Source organism: Pseudophryne corroboree, chromosome 10, assembly GCF_028390025.1.
Source record: "Pseudophryne corroboree isolate aPseCor3 chromosome 10, aPseCor3.hap2, whole genome shotgun sequence".
Classification (NCBI taxonomy): Eukaryota; Metazoa; Chordata; class Amphibia; order Anura; family Myobatrachidae; genus Pseudophryne; species Pseudophryne corroboree.
The window spans coordinates 273,480,122-273,505,309 of record NC_086453.1 but is presented as its reverse complement, the minus strand read 5'-3'; the positions used below and the strand labels follow the sequence as shown (position 1 = coordinate 273,505,309).

At 44.0% G+C, this 25,188-nt stretch overlaps 1 protein-coding gene across 5 annotated transcripts in view; it reads left to right on the top strand.

The window, feature by feature from the left end:
* CADM1 (cell adhesion molecule 1) overlaps nucleotides 1–25,188 on the top strand; it is a 452,911-nt gene that overhangs the window by 351,129 nt on the left and 76,594 nt on the right. For all 5 annotated transcript variants that reach the window (XM_063943276.1, XM_063943275.1, XM_063943277.1 and 2 more), the window contains 2 exons: nucleotides 1,804–1,900; nucleotides 22,379–22,551. In XM_063943276.1, the coding sequence (XP_063799346.1) occupies nucleotides 1,804–1,900; nucleotides 22,379–22,551 (270 nt within the window). The remainder of the gene's footprint in view (nucleotides 1–1,803; nucleotides 1,901–22,378; nucleotides 22,552–25,188) is intronic.

Genomic DNA, 25,188 nt, shown 5'->3' with positions numbered 1-25,188 from the left:
GCACTGTGCCAACAAGACGCACAGTTCCTGTAACAATAAAAAATACATATTTGATGATAAATACTGCTAGAATTTTCTTTCCGTCATCTGACTTGCTTGGGCATGTACAGTATGAGAGTCCTATACAGATGCGTCCTCTTACATCTAGCCTCAGTACGCCATGCTACAAGAAATGCCTGGTGTGTGTGAGCCACGCCAAGCAGTGTAGCTGCTAATTTCTGCTCCAAGGGTGCCATGTTTGGAGCTATAGTGTGAGGACACATCTGTACCACCTGCTGGTCGAGGAAGAGTAAACCTCAGCCTGGTTCTGTTGCTGCAGGACTCATTGTCACCTAGAGTATTACATGTCCCCCCCCCCCCCCCCCCCCCCAAAAGGCTATAGGGAATATCTCCTATACAGTTATTTAATTTACACCACAATCACCAAGTTTTAAATTGCCATGAAAACGGCCTCATTCCTTTTATTTGTGCTGCTGACCAGACCAGCATTACTTTCCAGCCACTCGCATTATTCTCAGATACCTTAGCCTTTCAGTGATTTCTGACCCAGAGATCAGTTGATATTAAGGGGCCTAATGTGTGGCAAGAAAGTATCCCACACACAATAATTCCACCGTCGCCAGACTAAACTATTGACACAAGGCAGGATGGATACTCATATACATGTTTCTGACCGATACTGATCATACCATCCGCATGTTGCAGCAGACACAGGAAAACTCACCTAGACTGCCAAGTCTCCATCTTCAGTACCCATTTTGGTTCACCTGTGCCCACTGTAGCCTGTTCCTGTGGTCAGCTGCAGCAGTTTACTGTATTCCCTTGTCCAACAACCTCTGACACGTGACGTAATAGCAAGTGCTGGAGAAGAACGATGGGAGCAGGAGACTGACTGCTGGGCACTTCCTTAGGATGCGCCCTGCAGTTTGTTCCTCTCCAGGTGTTCTGCGAGGTTGAACACGGTGGTGCCGTTCGGGGCAGTGACTGTGCTACACCCTGGTTTGACCCTGAACAGCGGTAACCGTTGCATGCCCCTTGTCACAACCCTGCATAGCTGACAGGAGTTACACCTGATGTGGTCTTCTACTGTGGTATCCCATCCACTGCAAAGTACAGGGTTATAATAGAGATGCCAGTATAGCATACAGTAAGCTCTGCACACACTAAGTGGTTCTCCACATCCCAGATAATCACAGCAGAATAAATGTATCCATACATCTTCTGCGTCTCCTCTATGCAGACTCCTACTGCTCTCCCAAAACCTTTAGATCACTTTACAGCATTAGTATAAATCTGGCCAATAAGTAGTGATAAGTACCAGCAATATGTAGATAAGTGGTTAGACGAACGGTATATTAGAGCACAGCAAGGAAAATTTCTTGACATACAGGATAAAAGCAACATATAAAATAAAATTAATTAAGGGCTTATCTTAGAAAGCCGTGCAAGGGCTCTGAGAATGGAACAGTCTTCCTAGTCCTGTAAAAAGCCAAATTTCCTTTTGCATTAAAAATGAAACTCTCCAGACATCAGAGTAAACACCAGCAGAGTAATATCTGCCGCTAATAAGAAGTGTCTTGTGCAGGTTCATCCATATTTCTCTGCCATATATATATTTAAGCAAACATTTCAGTTATTTGGTCAAGTTATGGAGGCAGATGGGCCCGACAGGTGTTAATGTAATTTTTTAAATGCAAGTCCTCATCACAGACAAGTGCGGTTTATAAACCTAGAATAATTGTTTTGCTATCATCCATTCCTATTAAGTAACCTACAGTATACCACTTTGTCATTCTTTTGCAGATAAACCAATGGTGATGGTGTCTGTGACTTATCCCCAAGGTCTTACCAGGGAAGGGGAACCGCTGGAACTGACCTGCAAAGCTGTTGGTAAACCCAGGTAAATTGTAGGTGGATCACGAACTGCAGCATCAATAATGGATACAATTATAGCAATCTAACCGTGGGATTCTGCTGCAGCAAACAAAGATGATCTTTGCTTTCCTTTGTTATAATCACAAAACTACGTATTTCCATTAGCTAGATCACCTTTTGGTTTCATAATCGCAATGGTAATCATTTTTTTTTTTATATATAACTGCAATTCTCATTATGATGCGTCTAAGAAATCGATCAAGTGCTAACTTTATTCCATGCTGTTTTGTTTTTGATGAATGTTACATTTAATATTTACATCTGTGACCGCATACACTATAGCTTCAATTGTGCCAAGCAATCCCATCTTGGCGCTCTAGGTCCCATGAGACTGTACTTACTCCTGCCGAGCATCTTTTCCTCCTGGAAATGTGTCTTAATGCCAATGCAGTAAGAGCAGGATGCGCAAGGACACTGCACTGACCATTTAATATGCCACTCCTGTATATCTGTGTGCGTCTGAGCTTGAACCTATGTACAAAGTGCTACAATGCAGTGGGCGTGGTTTTTCCAATGGCAAGTTCCATTGTGCTTCGTATGCAGACTCAGTTGCACACAGATATAAAAGTGTCTGGTATCAAATTAATCCGCCCAGTCTCCTGGTACGTCCTAGTCACATTGCGACAATGACGCATTTTTGGGCAAAAAAAAGACTCTGTGCAAGCAGAGTCGCATGAGACCTGGTGGCTCACTCACACCGCATTGCATAGTGAGGCTAGATGTATGAGGACATATCTGTAGCTCCATTGAAATTCCTAGTACTAAAATTTGCTGGAGTAACTCCTATTGATTGAAAGAAGACCTTTACCTGAAAATGACTTTCTCTGACGTCCTAGTGGATGCTGGGGACTCCGTAAGGACCATGGGGAATAGCGGCTCCGCAGGAGACTGGGCACAGCTAAGAAAGATTTAGGACTACCTGGTGTGCACTGGCTCCTCCCACCATGACCCTCCTCCAGACCTCAGTTAGAATCCTGTGCCCGGCTGAGCTGGATGCACACTAGGGGCTCTCCTGAGCTCCTAGAGAGAAAGTATATTTTAGGTTTTTTATTTTACAGTGAGATCTGCTGGCAACAGACTCACTGCAGCGAGGGACTAAGGGGAGAAGAAGCGAACCTACCTAACTGGTGGTAGCTTGGGCTTCTTAGGCTACTGGACACCATTAGCTCCAGAGGGATCGACCGAATGGAATCGGCCATTGATGTTCGGTCCCAGAGCCGCGCCGCCGGGCCCCTTATAGAGCCAGAAGCAAGAAGAGTCCGGAAAATCGGCGGCAGAAGACATCAGTCTTCACCAAGGTAGCGCACAGCACTGCAGCTGTGCGCCATTGCTCCTCATACACACTTCACACTCCGGTCACTGAGGGTGCAGGGCGCTGGGGGGGGGGGGGGGGCGCCCTGAGCAGCAATAAAAACACCTTGGCTGGCAAATATATCACAATATATAGCCCCAGAGGCTATATATGTGATAAATACCCCTGCCAGAATCCATAAAAAAGCGGGAGAAAAGTCCACGAAAAAGGGGCGGGGCTATCTCCCTCAGCACACTGGCGCCATTTTCTCTTCACAGTGCAGCTGGAAGACAGCTCCCCAGGCTCTCCCCTGTAGTTTTCAGGCTCAAAGGGTTAAAAAGAGAGGGGGGAGCACTAAATTTAGGCGCAATATTGTTTATACAAGCAGCTATTGGGGGAAAAATCACTCAGTTATAGTGTTAATCCCTGCATTATATAGCGCTCTGGTGTGTGCTGGCATACTCTCTCTCTGTCTCCCCAAAGGACTTTGTGGGGTCCTGTCCTCAGTCAGAGCATTCCCTGTGTGTGTGCTGTGTGTCGGTACGGCTGTGTCTACATGTGGGATGAGGAAGGTTACGTGGAGGTGGAGCAGAGGCTGATAAATGGGATGTCGTCCCCTGTGGGGCCGACACCAGAGTGGATGGATAGGTGGAAGGTATTAACCGACAATGTCAACTCCTTACAAGGCTGGATGACGTAAAACAGCTGTGGGACAGCCGGCTTCTCAGCCCGCGCCTGCCCAGGCGTCTCAAAGGCCATCAGGGGCTCAAAAAAGCGCCCGTTACCTCAGATGGCAGACACAGATGTCGACACGGAGTCTGACTCCAGTGTTGACGAGGTTGAGACATATACACAATCCACTAGGAACATCCGTTACATGATCTCGGCAATGAAAAATGTGTTACGCATTTCTGACATGAACCAAAGTACCACATAAAAGGGGTTTTATTTTTGGGGAGAAAAAGCAGCCAGTGTTTTGTTCCCCCATCAGATGAATGAATGAATGAAGTGTGTAAAGTAGCGTGGGTTCCCCCAATAAGAAACTGGTAATTTCTAAAAAGTTACTGATGGCGTACCCTTTCCCGCCAGAGGATAGGTCACGTTGGGAGATATCCCTTAGGGTGGATAAGGCGCTCACACGTTTGTCAAAAAAGGTGGCACTGCCGTCTTAGGATACGGCCACCTTGAAGGAGCCTGCTGATAAAAAACAGGAGGCTATCCTGAAGTCTGTATATACACACTCAGGTTATATACTGAGACCTGCAATTGCCTCAGCATAAATAGTGCTGCTGCAGCGTGGTCTGATACCCTGTCAGATAATATTAATACTCTAAGACAGGGATAATAGTTTGCTAACATAGAGCATATTAAAGACGTCGTCTTATATATAAAGGATGCAAGGAGGGATATTTGACGGCTGGCATCCAGAATAAATGCAATGTCCATTCTGCCAGGAGGGTATTAGAAACCCGGCAGTGGACAGGTGATGCTGCCTATAAAAGGCACATGGAGATTCTGCCTTATAAGGGTGAGGAATTGTTTGGGGATGGTCTCTGGGACCTCGTATCCACAGCAACAGCTGGGAAGAAACATTATTTTACCTCAGGTTTCCTCACAGCCTAAGAAAGCACCGTATTTTCAGGTACAGTCCTTTCGGCTTCAGAAAAGCAAGCGGGTCAAAGGCGCTTCCTTTCTGCACAGAGACAAGGGAAGAAGGAAAAAGCTGCACCAGCAGCCAGTTCCCAGGATCAAAAATCTTCCCCCGCTTCCTCTGAGTCCACCGCTTGACGTTGGGGCTCCACAGGTGGTGACAGGTGCGGTAGGGGCGCGTCTCGGGAACTTCAGGGACCAGTGGGTTTGCCCACAGGTGGATCCCTAGGTTCTGCAAATAGTATCACAGGGATACAGGCTGGAGTTCGAGGCGACTCCCCCTCGCCGTTACCTCACCTCAGCCTTGCCTGCTGCCCTCGGAGAAAGGTAGTACTGGCGGCAATTCACAAGCTGCACCTCCAGCAGGTGAAATCAAGGTACCCCTCCTTCAACAAGGCCGGGGTTACTATTCCAAAATGTTGTGGTACCGAAACCAGACGGTTCGGTGAGACCCATTCTAAAATTGAAAGCCTTGAACACTTATATACGAAGGTTCAAGTTCGAAATGGAATCGCTCAGGGAGATTATTGCAAGCCTGGAGAATTTCATGGTATCACTGGACATCAAGGATGCTTACCTGCATGTCCCTATTTACCCTCTTCACCAGGAGTACCTCAAAATTGTGGTACGGGATTGTCATTACCAATTCCAGACGTTGCCGTTGGTCTGTCCCCGGCACCGAGGTATTTACCAAGGTAATGGCCGAAATAATTATCCCGTACTTGGACGATCTCCTTATAAAGGCGAGGTCCAGGGAGCAGTTGTTCGGCGGAGTAGCACTATCTCGGGAAGTGCTACAACAGCACGGCTGGATTCTGAATATCCAAAGTCGCAGCTGGTTCCTACGACGCGTCTACTGTTCCTGAGTATGGTTCTGGACACAGAACAGGATAAAAAGGGTTTCTCCCGGAGGAGAAGTCCAAGGAGTTGTCGTCTCTAGACAGAGACCTCCTAATACGTATACAGGTGTCGGTGCATCAATGCACGCGAGCCCTGGGAAGGATGGTAGCTTCTTACGAAGAAATTCCATTCGCCAGGTCCCATACAAGGATTTTCCAGTGGGATCTGTTGGACATGTGGTCCGGGTCGCATCTTCAGATGCATCGGCGGATAACCCTGTCTCCAAGGGCCAGGGTGTCGCTGTTGTGGTTGCTGCAGAGTGCTCATCTTCTAGGGGGCCGCAGATTCGGCATACAGGACTGGGTCCTGGTGACCACGGATGCCAGCCTTCGAGGCTGGGGGGCAGTCACACAGGGAAGAAACTTCCAAGGCTATGGAAAAGTCAGGAGACTTCCCTACACATAAATATTCTGGAACTAAGGGCCATTTACAATGCCCTAAGTCAGGCTAGACCCCTGCTTCAACACCGGCCGGTGCGGATCCAGTCAGACAACATCACGGCGGTCGCTAATGTAAATGACAGGGCGGCACAAGAAGCAGGATGGCGATGGCAGAAGCCACAAGGATTCTCCGATGGGCGGAAAATCATGTGTTAGCACTGTCAGCAGTGTTCATTCCCGGAGTGGACAACTGAGAAGCAGACTTTCTCAGAAGACACGACCTCCACCCGGGAGAGTGGGGACTTAATCCAGAAGTCTTCCAAATGATTGTACACCGTTGGGAAAGGCCACAGGTGGACATGATGGCGTCCCTCCTCAACTAAAAGTTACAAAGATATTGCGCCAGGTCAAGGACCCTCAGGCGATAGCTGTGGACGCTCTGGTAACACCGTGGGTGTACCAGTCGGTGTATGTGTTCCCTTCTCTGCCTCTCTTACCCAGGGTAATGAGAATAATAAGGAGAGGAGTAAGAACTATACTCATTGTTCCGGGTGGGCCAAGAAGAGCTTGGTAACCAGAACTCCAAGAAATGATCTCAGAGGACCCCTGGCCTCTGCCGCTCAGACAGGACCTGCTGCAGCAGGGGGCCTGTCTGTTCCAAGACGTACCGCGGCTGCGTTGGACGGCATGGCGGTTGAACGCCGGATCCTGAAGGAAAAGGGAATTCCGGAGGAAGTTATCCCTACGCTATTTAAAGCTAGGAAAGAAGTGAACGCTAACCATTATCACCGCATATGGCGGAAATATGTTGCGTACTGTGAGGCCAGGAAGGCCCCAAAGGAGAAATTTCAGCTAGGTCGATTTCTGCACCTCCTACAGTCAGAGGTGACTATGGGCCTACAATTGGGTTCCATTAAGGTCCAGATTTTGGCTCTATCGATTTTCTTTACAAAATGGAACTGGCTTCACTGCCTGAAGTTCAGACTTTTGTTAAGGGAGGGCTGCATAGTCAGCCCCCGTTTGTGCCTCCAGTGGCACCGTGGGATCTCAACGTGGTGTTGGATTTCCTGAAGTCGCATTGGGTTGAGCCACTTAAATCCGTGGAGCTATAATACCTCACGTGGAAAGTGGTCATTCTGTGGGCCTTGGCGTCGGCCAGGCGTGTATCAGAATTGACAAAAGCCCTTATCTGTATTTTATATGGGAAAGGCGAAATTGAGGACTCGTTCCCAATTCCTTCCTAAGGTGGTATCAGTTTTTCATGTGAACCAACCTATTGTGGTGCCTGCGGCTACTTGGGACTTGGAGGATTCCAAGTTACTGGACGTAGTCAGGGCCCTGAAAAGTATATGTTTCCAGGACAGCTGGAGTCAGGAAGACTTGACTCGCTATTTATCCTGTATGCACCCAACAAGCTGGGTGCTCCTGCTTCTAAGCAGACGATTGCTCGCTGGATCTGTAGCACGATTCAACTTGCACATTCTGCGGCTGGACTGCCGCACCCTAAATCTGTAAAAGCCCATTCCACGAGGAAAGTGGGCTCTTCTTGGGCGGCTGCCCGAGGGGTCTCGGCTTTACAACTTTGCCGAGCTGCTACTTGGTCAGGGGCAAACACGTTTGCAAAATTCTACAAATTTGATACCCTGGCTGAGGAGGACCTTGAGTTCTCTCATTCGGTGCTGCAGAGTCATCCGCACTCTCCCGCCCGTTTGGGAGCTTTGGTATAATCCCCATGGTCCTTACGGAGTCCCCAGCATCTACTAGGATGTCAGAGAAAATAAGATTTTACTCACCGGTAAATCTATTTCTCGTAGTCCGTAGTGGATGCTGGGCGCCCGTCCCAAGTGCGGACTGTCTGCAATACTTGTATATAGTTATCATTAACTAAAAGGGTTATTGTTGAGCCATCTGTTGAGAGGCTCTGTTATGTTCATACTGTTAACTTGGTATCATATCACGAGTTATACGGTGTGGCTGGTATGAGTCTTACCCGGGATTCAAAATCCTTCGTTATTGTGTCAGCTCTTCCGGGCACAGTATCCTAACTGAGGTCTGGAGGAGGGTCATGGTGGGAGGAGCCAGTGCACACCAGGTAGTCCTAAATCTTTCTTAGCTGTGCCCAGTCTCCTGCGGAGCCGCTATTCCCCATGGTCCTTACGGAGTCCCCAGCATCCACTACGGACTACGAGAAATAGATTTACCGGTGAGTAAAATCTTATTATTGATAACTGTTGCTGCCATTTGACAGAGAGGTTGTGAATAACTCACCCGTCTGCCAGTATTACATACCAAATCCATATTTATAACCATGGGAAGAATTAGTGTTACTATTTGTTTTTACAGCCTATTTGTCAGTCTGAAGCAACTGTGTGTTTCAGGCTATCTTCAGATGATTTCAGGCATAGTGTCCTGTTTCAAGTATCAAAAGCTATTTTAGCAAAGTGTAATAGTCACCATAATGAGATCATCTAGAGCAGACATGCCCAAACTGCGGCCCTCCAGCTGTTGAGAAACTACACATCCCAGCATGCCCTGACACAGCTTTAGCATTCTCTGACAGCAAAACTGTGTCAGGGCATGCTGGGATATGTATTTTCACAACAGCTGGAGGGCCACAGTTTGGACATGCCTGATCTAGAGCCATCATTATCTAAACCAGCAACCCTCTGAACCCGTAATGACTGATGGTATTTCTACCACATTGGCCCGACCCGTTTCTTCATTCTTCATGTAGAGTAACTTTCTGTATTTTTTTACTTTAGCCAAGGAAATGTTATTTCTTTACAGACAGAGGTTACATATAGGAACCTACTGGGTTATTGTCTTACTGTAATTGCAATGTTCAGCACCATTCATGTAATAATGGGGATGAAACGCCTTTTTTTTTTTTATTTTTTTTTTATTTTTTCATTTTGTGAATGGTTATGGACTTGAAAATAGAAAACAACACACCTTAGTTTATTGCAAGCATTATTTTTCTCATTTGGATGTATTGCTAAATCAATTTGGTTAGTGAACCTAGCACTGTAAGTAATTTGTCATTTATAGGGATACAAATGGGAAGACTTGGCTAGCCGGGAGGTGATTATTCTACTGTTAAATTCTATATTTCCAGTAGAGATGAGCGGGTTCGGTTCGTCGAGATCCGAACCCACCCGAACTTCACGTGGTTTACACGGGTCCGAGGCAGCCTCGGATCTTCCCGCCTTGCTCGGTTAACCCAAACGAGGCCGAACGTCATCTTCCCGCTGTCGGATTCTCGCGAGATTCGTATTCCATATAAAGAACCGCGCGTCGCCGCCATTTTCACTCGTGCATTGTAGATTGAGCGGAGAGGACGTGGCTACGTTCTCTGCCTGAAAAGCTCAATATCTGTGCTCAGTGTGCTGCATTGTGGTGACCACCAGTATATAGTAGTACAGTAGGCCATTGCTGTATCTTGCAGCTCTGCGTCAAACTCAGTTCTAGTATCCTGATCAGTGCTCAATATCTGCTGCATTGTTTTGACCAGTATATAGTAGTACAGTGCTGCATTGTGGTGACCACCAGTATATAGTAGTACAGTACAGTAGGCCATTGCTGTATCTTGCTGCTCTGTGTCACTTCTAGTATCCTGATCAGTGCTCAATATCTGTGCTGCATTGTGGTGACCACCAGTATATAGTAGTACAGTGCTGCATTGTGGTGACCACCAGTGTATAGTAGTACAGTACAGTAGGCCATTGCTGTATCTTGCAGCTCCGTGTCAGACTCAGTTCTAGTATCCTGATCAGTGCTAATATCTGCTGCATTGTTGTGACCAGTATATAGTAGTACAGTGCTGCATTGTGGTGACCACCAGTATATAGTAGTACAGTAGGCCATTGCTGTATCTAGCTGCTCTGTGTCACTTCTAGTATCCTGATCAGTGCTCAATATCTGTGCTGCATTGTGGTGACCACCAGTATATAGTAGTACAGTTCTGCATTGTGGTGACCACCAGTATATAGTAGTACAGTACAGTAGGCCATTGCTGTATCTTGCAGCTCCATGTCAGACTCAGTTCTAGTATCCTGATCAGTGCTAATATCTGCTGCGTTGTTGTGACCAGTATATAGTAGTACAGTGCTGCATTGTGGTGACCACCAGTATATAGTAGTACAGTAGGCCATTGCTGTATCTTGCTGCTCTGTGTCACTTCTAGTATCCTGATCAGTGCTCAATATCTGTGCTGCATTGTGGTGACCACCAGTATATAGTAGTACACTATAGTAGGCCATTGCTGTATCTTGCAGCTCCGTGTCAGACTCAGTGCTAGTATCCTGATCAGTGCTCAATATCTGTGCTGCATTGTTGTGACCTGTATATAGTACTACAGTGCTGCATTGTGGTAACCACCAGTATATAGTAGTACAGTACAGTAGGCCATAGCGTTATCTTGCTGCACCGTGTCACTTCTAGTATCCTGATCAGTGCTTAATATCTGTGCTCAGTGTCAGTGCCGCATTGTGGTGACCAGTATACTATAGTACAATAGTCCAGTGCTGTTCTCGCTGCTCAGTGTCCGTTCTCCGTAGTATCATCAGTGCTCAGTAAAATCAGTGCTCAGTAAAATCAGTGCTCAGTAAAATCAGTGCTCAGTAAAATCAGTGATCAGTATAATCAGTTCTCAGTATAATCAGTGCGCTGTTAGACGTGCGCCCGTTTTCCGCCATTAGTGCATTAGGATTTAGACAGTTGATGAAGTTATTGTGTCCCCGGTACAAAATCCCATCTAGATTCCACTTCACTAGGCAAGGCGATAGTGAGATTTTACCAATTAATACCAGTGATTTATAATTATTAATTACAGTGATCTTGCCAAATAATTCCAGTGATTTTGTCATTTTCTTCCAGTGATTTGGACCAATAATACCATTGATTAGAACGAATAATTCCTGTGATATTGAGGTGTTTGTGTCGCTTAGTTTAGCCATCCAGCGACCACAGTGCACCTCTTCTTCTCTTTTCTTTGCATCATGTGCTGTTTGGGGACTATTTTTTAAGTGCCATCCTGTCTGACACTGCAGTGCCACTCCTACATGGACCAGGTGTTTGTGCCGCCCACTTGGGTCGCTTAGCTTAGTCATCCAGCGACCTCGGTGCAAATTTTAGGACTAAAAATAATATTGTGAGGTGTTCAGAATAGACTGGAAATGAGTGGAAATTATGGTTATTGAGGTTAATAATACTATAGGATCAAAATTACCCCCAAATTCTATGATTTAAGCTGTTTTAGAGGGGTTTTTGGAGAAAAAAAACACCCGAATCCGACAATTTTTGAAGGGAGGTTTTACCAAAACGCGTCCGAATCCAAAACACAGCCGCGGAACCGAATCCAAAACAAAAACACGAAACCCGAAAATTGTCCGGTGCACATCTCTAATTTCCAGGTATGGTACCTGGAATAGTGGAACTTGACATGTCAAAGGGGAAATATACTTTTTCTCTCTCTCTCTCTCTCTCTCTCTCTCTCTCTCTCTCTCTCTCTCTCTCTCTCTCTCTCTATATATATATATATATATATATATATATATATATATATATGTGTGTATGTATTATATATATATATATATATATATATATATGTGCATATATATATATATATATCAGTGATCGCGCTGAGCGGAAAAATATGTGGGTCCCAGGGACCCCTTGCTGGGTCCACTTCACGGTTTCTGGGTCCCATCTCAGTATATACTTTTGAGATTCCCATGTGCCTCCCACATGCCCTTAAATGCCTATCTGATCCCACTACATGGCATCAGACCACTCAACATGCCTCTTAAATGAATATATAATGCTTTCATAATCCTACATTTTTTAGGTGTTTGTGAGCAGTCAGACACAATCCCACATTTATCAGCATCGGTACCGGCACAGACAAAACCCACATTCCATTCCCTCAGTTCTCCCTCCATTTAGTTACAAACAAAAAATAATCACAGACTGACTTATGGCAGACAAAAAACACACACCAATCTCCTACTTTTCAGCTACAGAAAAACATCCATCTCCCCATTTATCAAATCCATTGGCCCATTTATCAAAAAATATTTGCTGCTATTTCCCCCGAAAACACCCGTTTTCAGTGATTAACCGCAAATATTAAGCATCCACCCAATGTATGTAGGAGGGACGTCATTCAAAAAAATATCACATCAACCCGGCAGCAGACGATGCGCAATATATCTGCAGATATATCGGCGCATCTGGCTTGTGTATGTGCGGTCCGCCAACTTCCTCTACATTTGCTGCAGGGAACGCTGGAGAACAACATCTCAACTGGGCAGGCATTTAAATACCCGCCCACTTGTGATGACAAGCGTGACACATCAAGGGAGGCGACTGGTAAGTGTATGCCCTTCCTAATCCAATATAATGAAACGTGAATACTGCTCCTTACCTTTATGGGGGGAATTCAAGTGTTTTACACACTGGTGGCCACTAGATGGCGCCCCACAGAGCAAGTCAATTGTTGCTCTGTTTGGGGGCACACAGCTACGGGTACTGACATTATTGTTAGGTTTTTCTGTCATTTTGCTGGGCTGGTAACTTGGTGTTAGATAAGTTGGTGGGCTGGCCAGGTGTGTACCTAGCTTTACTGAACACCTTTTCCAGAAACACTTCCCTATGGGATGTAATCACGATTCCGGTGATCGGGATCCCGGCAGTCAGCATACCGGTAGGTGGCTGAGGGCTATTCCCACTCGTGGGTGTCCGCGACACCCATATACTGGGAATACAACCTGTGGCGAGTCACCGAGCCCGAAAAGGGCTTCGTTGCGCTCACCCCCTGCCGGCATTCTGGTGGCCGGGATCCCAGCGTCGGCATGCTGACCGCCAGGATCCCAACGGCCGGTCTCCTGAGCCTAACCCCTTCCCCATACCCTGTAAATAACATCATCATTTTATGTGCTGGCTGCACAGACAGTATATACAGCTTTAGTAAATATACAGCACGCCCCATCTGCTGTAAGTAACGTTCTATAACTATTCGCTGGCTGCACAGAAAGGATCACTAGTGCAGTTTTGTTGGCTTGGACCATACACATTAGTGGTTTATTGCCCTGCTAGCCCAAGTGGTATTATGCCATTGTACAAATATGCCAGGGCAGTGAAGGGTACTGCATACCTGAATGGCCAAATATAGATAATGGGAGCCCACTTCTTAGTAACCAGGTTATAAGTTGGGCACCTCCTAACTTAGTGTAAAAATACCCACACAAACACATGTACACATGCATACAGCTACATGCATACTCATATGTACATATACATACTTACATACATACTCATATTTTCAGTCACAAACAGATACATGTACATACTGTATGCATACAGCCACATACATAAACACACATACTTATTATATGTACACAAACATAACACAAGCTGCCCATCCCCGGGTGGTCTCTAACCTATGTTTCCGGGTTTGAGGGTGCCTATTGCAGGGGACTTAAACCGGGGTTATTCGTGTTCAGGTTTCACAACAGCGGTTTAAGGCAATAGCCGGCACAGAGCTCTCTCCGCTCCGAGTCTCCTCTGCTGGCCGCCCCGAGCTCCATAGCGGTTGTGCCGGACACGCGACCATTCACCTCCTGATGTATTATTATGGCCTGCAGGCCGCTCCACTCTCTGCTATGTCTGCTGCGGCTGTGTGTAGGGGAGGCAGCACCAACCATGTTCCACCCTCCCTGTCTATCTATGGTATGTCCAAAGTGAATGACAGTGGCTGGGTGGGCGGGGGATCTCACACTGACACGGTAGCACCGACCACAGTGATTGGAAGGCGAGACAGCATGATTGTAATTAGTTGCGGTGCACAACGATGATCACAGCGCGTCCTGTGGAACCCGCCAATTTTTCAAAACGGAGTCCCTTAGTGCTTATAGCGCGTAAAATACGCGCTATAGCGAGGGTTTGCGAACACTGTGTATATATATGTATGTATATATATATATATATATATATATATATACATATATACACTGCTCAAAAAAATAAAGGGACCACTTAAACAACACAATGTAACTCCCAGTCAATCACACTTCTGTGAAATCAAACTGTCCACTTAGGAAGCAACACTGATTGACAGTCAATTTCACATTCTGTTGTGCAAATGAAATAGACAACAGGTGGAAATTATAGGCAATTAGCAAGACACCCCCAATAAAGGAGTTGTTCTGCAGGTGGTGACCACAGACCACTTCTCAGCTCCTATGCTTTCTGGCTGATGTTTTGGTCACTTTTGAAAGCTGGCGGTGCTTTCACTCTAGTGGTAGCATGCAACAGAGTCTACAACCCACACAAGTGGCTCAGGTAGTGCAGCTCATCCAGGATGGCACATCAATGCGAGCTGTGGCAAGAAGGTTTGCTGTGTCTGTCAGCGTAGTGTCCAGAGCATGAAGGCGCTACCAGGAGACAGGCCAGTACATCAGGAGACGTGGAGGAGACCGTAGGAGGGCAACAACCCAGCAGCAGGACCGCTACCTCTGCCTTTGTGCAAGGAGGAACAGGAGGAGCACTGCCAGAGCCCTGCAAAATGACCTCCAGCAAGCCACAAATGTACATGTGTCTACTCAAACGATCAGAAACAGACTCCATGAGGGTGGGATGAGGGCCCGACGTCCACAGGTGGGGGTTGTGCTTACATCCCAACACCGTGCAGGACGTTTGGCATTTGCCAGAGAACACCAAGATTGGCAAATTCGCCACTGGCGCCCTGTGCTCTTCACAGATGAAAGCAGGTTCTCACTGAGCACATGTGACAGACGTGACAGAGTCTGGAGACGCCAAGGAGAACGTTCTGCTGCCTGCAACATCCTCCAGCATGACCGGTTTGGCAGTGGGTCAGTAATGGTGTGGTGTGGCATTTCTTTGGGGGGCCGCACAGCCCTCCATGTGCTCGCCAGATGTAGCCTGACTGCCATTAGGTACCGAGATGAGATCCTCAGACCCCTTGTGAGACCATATGCTGGTGCGGTTGGCCCTGGGTTCCTCCTAATGCAAGACAATGCTAGACCTCATGTGGCTGGAGTGTGTCAGCAGTTCCTGCAAGACGAAGGCATTGATGCTATGGACTGGCCCGCCCGTTCCCCAGACCTGAATCCAATTGAGCACATCTGGGACATCATGTCTCGCTGCATCCACCAACAGACACCACAGACTGTCCAGGAGTTGGCGGATGCTTTAGTTCAGGTGTGGGAGGAGATCCCTCAGGAGACCATCCGCCACCTCATCAGGAGCATGCCCAGACGTAGTAGGGAGGTCATACAGGCACGTGGAGGCCACACACACTACTGAGCCTCATTTTGACTTGTTTTAAGGACATTACATCAAAGTTGGATCAGCCTGTAGTGTGTTTTTCCACTTTAATTTTGAGGGTGACTCCAAATCCAGACCTCCATGGGTCAATAAATTTGATTTCCATTGATAATTTTAGTGTGATTTTGTTGTCAGCACATTCAACTATGTAAAGAACAAAGTATTTAATAAGAATATTTCATTCATTCAGATCTAGGATGTGTTATTTTAGTGTTCCCTTTATTTTTTTGAGCAGTGTATATGTACAAGTATGTATGTGTGTGTGTGTATATATATATATATATATATATATATATATATATATATATATATATATATTTTCCACCTGTATCCTGAGCGATATCTCCACAAATAATATCTCTAACATTTACAATGGTCATCCAGTAGTCTTAGTGTCACCATCAACACGCATGTTCACGTCCATCGTTAGTGAGCTTATACCACTTTGTCTTTCCACATTCCATATTATTTTGTCCTTTATATATGTGTCTGTGTGTGCAAATATGTTTATTTATATTTCTTATTTTCTCTACTCTTGTTTTTTCCTCTAATGCCACCAAAGACACTTTAGAAGTGTCTTTTTGTTTGGAGAGAAGAGGAGACTGACATCTGTGCACTGGCTTAAAGATAAGATATTAATTATAGATAGATGGATACACTGTGTGGTTGGGTGGATGACATGTTGTCTCCTCTGAAAGACAAGTAGTCAAACATCTGTAGGGAATAGACGGGTAGCCCCTAGCAATCCCGCCATGACTGAGCGGCATCTCCCAGCTGGAGTCAGAGACGTGCCCGTCCTTTCTGTAATATACAGCATAAGATCTATCTATAGGGACTCAGGAGATATTTCGATATATATCTTTTAATGTATGTTGAGTCAATGACTATAATGTTTGTCTTAAACGGCAAGCCAAACACTGTTCTGGATTTCATCCTGCGATATCTTGCTTGTTAATTACCAGTAGTAGTTGTTTCTATTCTTTTCAGTGAAAAGTATTTCTCCATATACAGGTATGACAGCATTGCCACCTTGGTCAGTCACGTGTGATTGTTGCTTGTAATCATTTCACACAAGGCAAAGCTGTAAATAATGCTTGGAGCAGCTAAAAGCTATAGTGGAGTGGTATATTTATTAAAGTGCAGGTTTACAGAAGTGGAGATGTTGCCCATAGCGACCAATCAGATTTTTCTTATTTATCTTGTACCTATTAGAGAAGATATTAGCTAGAATCTGCTAGTGATTTTATCGACTACCGATATTATGATGGTCAATTTTTTCGCCAACGGTTTTTGCCTACACACTGGATGATATTGATGGCCAATTTGGACGATAGGATAGTACATACATCTATATTGTCTAAATTGACTTTCATGTATAAACGAGGATAGATCAACGATGAACAATCGCGGGGCCGCGCATCGTTCATCGATGCATACACACTGACCGATATGATTGGTTTATTGTTCATCTTTGAACAAAATCGTTCATATCGATCATCGTAATCTGCAAGTGTGTAGGGCCCTTGAGACTGTTGGTTGTCGGAAGAACAAACAAGTGAAATTGTTGATTACAAATTGCTAAGTGGACGCCTCCTGTAGATCTCCACTGTCACCATTACACCATTGCTCTGTTACTACACAGTGGTCATGTGGCAGATGATAAGGCCTAGCTGCAGGAGGGATGCCCTATGTCCATCCAGGAATGCTGTCATTATGATGCAAGTTGACATTGGGCCTTATTCTGATTTGTAAGTAAAGCAAAAATAAGCAAATAATTGTGCACCTGGGCAAAACCGTGTGCAGTACAGGTGCGGCTGATGTAATATGGGCAGAGAGAGTTAGATTTTGGTGGGGTGTGTCCAAACTGAAATCTAAATTGCAGCGTAAAAATAAAGCTGACATTTGTGGGCTACATGTGTGGGTTAATATTTACCCTGCACAGAAAGTATATACAAGTAGTTGCATTGCAACATGGTCTGTTCCAGATCCAAAGTTACTTCATTTTTTGCGTCACTTCCGAATCAGAATCCGGCCTATTATGCCCATATCCACATTCTCATGGTGACCTATCATACCACACCCAGGCTTGCAATAGGGAACAATATAAACAATAAATATATAATATAAACAATATACATATATATATATATATATATATATATATATATATATATATATATATATATCATTTCACATTGTACAGTATTAGAGTTTTTGTTGAAGGTTTTGCTGGAGAACACACAAGCACCTGATGATGTTTGATAGGCGCTGCTCCAGGCTCTTATATCCTGCTGGAGTTGTTCGTACAGTGTGTGAATTGGCCCTTGAAAATGGCCTCTGCTTAAGGACATGTTTGATGTAGGATTGTACATGTATAATTTTGTGTTAATTCATGTACACAAGTTAAATGCACAAATCCTTGTGCTGTGCCTGCTTTCTGTTGAGTAAAATGTCATCATGAGCTCTTCATAAGAGCTGAAGTCTTGGGTTACAATATTCCATAATCACGGCAGGGCTGTAATGCCGACTAGCTAACAAGATGTCAAGTTACGTTTTAGTCTTACATTTCTTTAGTAAATGTCTGACATCTGTGGAAAGGAAGCTATGATAAAACCCCTGCTCAGTGTGAGTGACATTGAGGAAGGTGTGAGATTGACAGTGACAATGACGTTGATGTGACACTGGTGCAGGTTTTTTTTTTTTACCTTAAATGTGACATTCTGATGTTGACAGAATGTTATAATGACAGGCAACTGCACGAACAATTTACTGTTAATTAGCATACAGTAGCTTTATCTGTGTTTGAATGGAACAATAATCCCATTGAGTTGTGGTGCTAAAACTGGTTTGTGCTTTTTGTTTTTATGGAAGTAGAATATTTAGATTTTATCCTATGAAAATCTAAAGGCGCGTATGAAAAGGGAGATGACCCTTAAAAGGTTTTACATCTAACGGCAGGAAAAAAAATTTGTTAAGTGTTTTTGCAGTGAGATTATGATCAGAATGTCTGGATTATTATATTGAGTGCATTTAGACCTAGGCGGGTGTAAGGCATACTTGCCCACTTTTCCTATCTGGCCTCGGAGAGATCTGTGGAGGAGAGGTCCGGGTGGGATGAGTGAGTGCATGGTGCTAACAATGACTTAATTGTATAATTGACTCCTTGTATTACATCACAGGGAGCGGGACTGTGATGACATGATTCATAGCAAATTTCAACGTAACAACCTAGGGGGTCATTCCGAGTTGTTCGCTCGTTGCCGATTTTCGCAACGGAGCGATTAAGGCAGAAATGTGCATGCGCATGGTACGCAGCGCGCATGCGCTAAGTATTTTAGCACAAAACTTAGTAGATTTACTCACGTCCAAACGAAGAATTTTCATCGTTGAAGTGATCGGAGTGTGATTGACAGGAAGTGGGTGTATCTGGGCGGAAACTGACCGTTTTCTGGGAGTGTGCGGAAAAACGCAGACGTGCCAGGGAAAAACGCAGAAGTGTCTGGAGAAACGGGGGAGTGGCTGGCCGAACGCAGGGCGTGTTTGTGACGTCAAACCAGGAACGAAACGGGCTGAGCTGATCGCAGTGTAGGAGTAAGTCTCTAGCTACTCAGAAACTGCTAAGAATTATTTATTCGCAATTCTGCTAATCTTTCGTTCGCTATAATGCTAAGCTAAGATACACTCCCAGAGGGCGGCGGCCTAGCGTGTACAATGCTGCTAAAAGCAGCTAGCGAGCGAACAACTCAGAATGAGGGCCCTAGCTCCATAGATGCATGCGCAAGGTAGGAGGGTATCCCAGATTCGTAATTCTCCCAGAAATTCCTGGAGTGCAGGAAACTAGGTGTAATGAATTGTGATAATGTGTACAGGAGAAACAGAGAGATAAATGATGTATGCGTACCTAAACACGGTCAAGTTCTAACCTTAATAATAAGGATGTAATAATAGCATCTCAGCATCAATAAATACATGGGGAAGATGTACTAAGCTTTAGGGACTGATAAAGTGGGGTGAGATAAGCCACCAACCAATCAGCTCCTGTCAGGTTTTTAAACGCAGCCTGTAACATGGCAGTTAGGAGCTGATTGGCTGATACTTTATCACTCTCTACCTTTATCACTCCTCAGGGCTTAGTACATCTCTATATTCATTTACTGAAGAGGTTAACAGACCTAGTAGATTCAGGAGCCAGTCAGACAGATCTAGGCGCTAGAGGGCTCTTTTTAGAAACCAGGGATAATGTAATTCAGTGAAATGAACATGGAAGGACTCATGCCAGCAGTCATTATATACAGTAGGCACATTGGCTGCCTGGCTTCTAGGATTTGTCTAGCCCTGCTGTACCCACTTTTATTTTGCTGACTTCACGATCTGAAGATTGAGCTTTGCAGTTGTCGTTATGCCAGGTTGGCCGGTCGTAGTGAGATCTAAAATGATGATCAAATTATCTATATTATTTTTTCCTTAATCAATAAGGACAGTTCCAGTTTACATATGATTATGTGGACCTTTGTGTTAACGTAGTGCTTGGTTTGATTTTTCACCCTTGATGACGATATCCCAATGAATGAACTAACCTGGCCTGCCACAGGTGGTCACATTTTCCATAGATGTCATCTGTTGGACCAAACAAATAGATCACAGAACGTTCGGCCATATTACCTTTCACTTGATCTAGATTTTACAGATCTGGTAACTGCGAGAAACTGCCTTGATGATTTGTGCTTTGTCATTTATTTATAATAGTAAATTGATTTATATAGCGCTCTTTCTCCTATAGGACTCAAGGCGCTTAACAGATTAGAATGAACATAATACATTACAGAAGCAATAAAATACAGAAAAGCTTTGATTGAGTAAACAAGAATGTCTTGAGTCGGTTTTTGAAAGATTCTAGAGGGTGTGTCTCTTGAACTGTGCGGGGAAGAGAGTTCCAATCCCTCAATGTGTACAGTGCTGCGTAATATGTAAGAGCTTTATAAATAATAGATAATAATAATTGTTTTCATCCTTACTTGGTGAAAAACAGAGAACTTGTGTAATACCCCTGTGACCTGTTCTGTACATAGAATACCAGTTTATTATGGATTTTGTTTTAGCAACTTCGCTTCAAGAAAATAATGTTTGCAATAAATAGAACCAGTCAGTTATGCATAATACAGTTGACATAAAGCATAGTGCACTGTAAAAGTTTCTCCTTCACCTACGCTGTGTCCTCACATTTGCATACAAGCCACACCTTTTTCCTCTGCATAATACTGCTGACATAAAGCATAGTGCACTATAGAAGTTTCTCCTTCACTTACGCCTTGTCCCCATATTTGCATACAAGCCACACCCTTTTCATCTGCATAATACAGTTGACATAAAGCATAGTGCACTGTAAGTTTCTCCTTCACCTACGCTGTGTCCTCACATTTGCATACAAGCCACACCCTTTTCCTCTGCATAATACTGCTGACATAAAGCATAGTGCACTATAGAAGTTTCTCCTTCACTTACGCTGTGTCCTCACATTTGCATACAAGCCACACCCTTTTCCTCTGCATAATACTGCTGACATAAAGCATAGTGCACTATAGAAGTTTCTCCTTCACTTACGCCTTGTCCCCATATTTGCATACAAGCCACACCCTTTTCATCTGCATAATACTGCTGACATAAAGCATAGTGCACTATAGAAGTTTCTCCTTCACTTACGCTGTGTCCCCATATTTGCATACAAGCCACACCCTTTTCCTCTGCATAATACTGCTGACATAAAGCATAGTGCACTATAGAAGTTTCTCCTTCACTTACGCCTTGTCCCCATATTTGCATACAAGCCACACCCTTTTCCTCTGCTCGCTATCTCAGGCAGGAACTGCATAGGAAAACTACTTGCCAGTCACCCCAGTTATAAGAGCAAGTTTACATTTTGAGCTCAAACCAGTGTAGAATCAGCAGCGGTGGCTTGCAATAGCTGCCTCTTCGTAAATATACCCCTTGGGACCTATAATATAAGAAGGCAGTATTAATCTGATTTTCCCCATATTTGTACTCTTACACCAGTCACCATGAAAAATGCATTGACTAAAATGTGACCAATTCTTACTTGATATTCCTGTTGAGAGCTCGTAACTCATCAGTGTAATCTTGTTTAGTAAGGTGTCAGGTGCAGCCCTGCAGTCACAACTACGGAGTCCCCAGTTCTTTACAGGCTTTTTTTTGTGTCTGGAGCTGAAAATGATCATGTGTGTGTAGTGGTCACATTTGGCCAGTTTCATTCTTTCCTTATCCTGCACTATTATTACAGCCAAGTGCTGTTATCTACACTGAATGTTTTTTCCTTACCATTTGCAAGAACGTAGCCTGGCATATGTGTCACTTTACCTTAGAGCACCGGGCTCCCAAATCTCTTACTGTTGCTTCTATGCGTGTTGAGACCATTAAAAACTGAAGATACTAATTAGAAATCTAAAACTGACATTGCCTTGTCATGCTAGAAGCAAATTTAATTAGTTGGTGTATGCTGGTAATTATAGTGTGTTTCACATTTTGTAGAATTAGAAAGCACTGAACATTAAACAAAAAATACTAACCCTAGAGGATTCCGTCCACCTCTGTCTGTATTATTGCCGCTAGAAACAATCCTTCCCATTTTCTATTGCCATTAGTGCAAAGCATTGACTCTTTGCAGTATATGTATAATTATTTTTGTTTTGTCAATGCTTTTTTGACTATTTAGTCAAGTTTATAGCTTTTCCTTTTGGTATACTGTATTGTTAAGGGAAACTGGTGGTGCACCTCTCGGTGAGCACCGATACGTGGGAGATACAAGACAAAGTTCTAACGGGCGCTTAGAACTCACTTCTAAGTGGCTGTCTTATCGTTGCAGGCCAGAAAGAGTATTATGGCAGAGAGTGGATGATGATCTTCCTGAACATGTCACCATCGATGAAGACAAGCTCATATTCAACAGCTTAAATAAGACAGACAATGGCACATACCGATGCGAAGCCTCCAACAGTGTCGGCAGCTCCTCGGCTGATTATACGCTTTATGTGTACGGTAAGTGATCAGGGTAAAGTAAAATGTAGCTTGTTTTTTTTTCCTGCTCCTCCTGAACACTATTAACTCCATGGGGGCGATACAACTGTTTTTTTGTGTGCCACTAAGTAATGGGCTACCGATGGAGCAATTTAATTGCTGCTACGATCGGACGCGAGTGCCATGGGTGCCTGTCATTTCTGCTCGCACCCTCCTGAGGTGGCGGACAGAAATGTGGGAGAAGTTCGACTTTTGGGCGTCCACGCGGCTTTTTACTCATTGCGCTGTAACTAACGGGCGCCCAAAACTATTAAATAGCTCTGTCAAGGAGGCCCATTTCTTACTGGTGCAAAAAAAAAAAACAATTGAATTGTCCCCCCATGAGTGTATTGTTTTATCTTTACACCCCAATAGTTTTGTCCCCAGTAATGACTTGACCTGTATTTTCCTCCGAATGTTGCCACTTTTTCTTATTGCCTTTTGTGCAAGTTTCCATTTATTAAGTTAGAACTCTACTTTAAAAATGTTCCTTGGCACACATACTGAGTGCTTTAATGAATCTACATATTATATATAGCGATCTAGCTTCAATTCTATTTTAATCTCTTATGCATTTTTGTACAATACAGTAGGTAAATCTGTCATGCTCCATATCCTAATGTGCCATTCAGGGAGTATAGAGGGGATGAGCCACTAGATTATTTTCATGTTTCTTACCCTGTTGCATAATTTCATCTCTCCGAATTTCCCTTCTCTCTGTCGTACTTCATTTGTGTCTGTAAAGGCAGTAAAATAGTAACATTATTTGGAATTAGTCGAGAAGTAAAATATCTATTTTTATTTTTATTTTACTGTTGAGCTTTTTTTTTATGTTATTTTGTTTTTAATAATTTAAACCACTTTGGTTCTTGATCAAGTTTCTCTATTCCTTCTATCGTAGTCCTAATTATTAGTACTATTCTTTTAATTGTCATTATTCATTTAATTCTTATTAGTACTGTTTTTCTTAGTTACAGTATAAAGTCATATTACACAGCGCTGAGCGTTGAGGGGAACATGACACAAACAAATTACATACAGATGTGTCCACTCACATCTAGCCTCCCTGCACCTTAACAGTCCTAGATATGCCATAATGTGACATCCCACTGACAAGAATCCTGGCACATCCCAGTAAGTAGTGTCACACTACCCCCACTCCTAATCCTAGCAATTACCCTAACCCACCTCTCCTGCAGCCTAACCCTAATCTCCCCCTCCTGCAACCTAACCTCCCACTCCTGCAGCCTAACTCTAACCATCACCACCCCACCCCCTGTAACTTATCCCTCCCTCTAGTGCCTATCACCAACCCCTGTACTTACCTTTGAGATCCATCAGGCTCACACTGTTTGTCTGTATTTTGACTACATCACAAGGGAACACATGATGCAGGGGGTGGTTATGTGGCAGTTGGCAGGGTAAGTGTGGGTGCCTACTATGAAGCACCTCATTGGCCACAAAAATAATAAAGAATTTTCTATGTAGTCACCAATGAAGTAGTTCAGTCAAAACAGAGATATCGGACAAGGCAGAGACTCAAAAAAAATATTAACTAGTCACTGAAAACTAAAAACAATGAGCTGTTGGCAGTAGTATTATTACTACTACTATTACTATCTGCAGTAATGAGATTTCCTGTTTCACTTGACCTGCACAGGTTGAGTCTCCCATAATCGAGAATCTGATATCCAAAATATTCCGAAATCAAAACTTTTTTGAGTACAACCGAGATAGTGACACCTTTGCTTTCGGATGGTTCAGTGTACACAAACTTTGTTTTTTGCACAAAATGATTAAAAATATTGTCTAAAATGACCTACGGGGGGAATTCAGTTGTCTGTGGAAAATTACCCTGGGAGAAAAGTGAGGTAGCCTTGGGCGTTAACACGGGTTAATGGGTGTTAACACACAGAATCCATAAAAAGTACACTGATTTGCGTGTTAACAGGTTCACCCGTTAACTCGCTGGTTATCGAGGATTTTCTTGTCTCTGTTCAGAGGCGTAAAAAAAAAAAAATCCCCGATACTTGCTGCCAGCAGAGACAATTGAATCGCCCTGTGGGACCAATTAGCCCACAGATAATGATCGTGGCTAATTGAATTCCCCCATGTGTATATGGTGAATGTGAAACAAATACATTCTGTGTTTAGACTTGGGGTCCCATCACGAAGATGTTATTATGGTATGCAGATAGTCCAAAATACGGAAACATCCGATATCCAAAATACTTCTACTTCCAAGCATTTCAGATATGGGAGACTCCATCTATAATTTCTGTCATTGTACAGTAGGTTGTTATTTGTATTATACAGAGCTGGGTTTGAAACAGGCCCAGATTCCCATCTGTTATAACACTTAATTTGCTTAAAGAAATATTATACATTTAATAACAGTATTACTAAATGATCATATTTATGCAAGCCTTGATTCCCATCCACATAGTGAGCAAACCAGAATAAAATGCAGAGGGAAATCCTTTCTCCACGACTGCTGTGAAATTAAAAGCATGCAATGGTGTGGAAATTACATTTAGAATATTTGTCGCTAGATGGAACTGTGGAGAAAACGTGTTGTATAACTTTATTAAGATGCTTTTTGTGACAACACTCACTGCT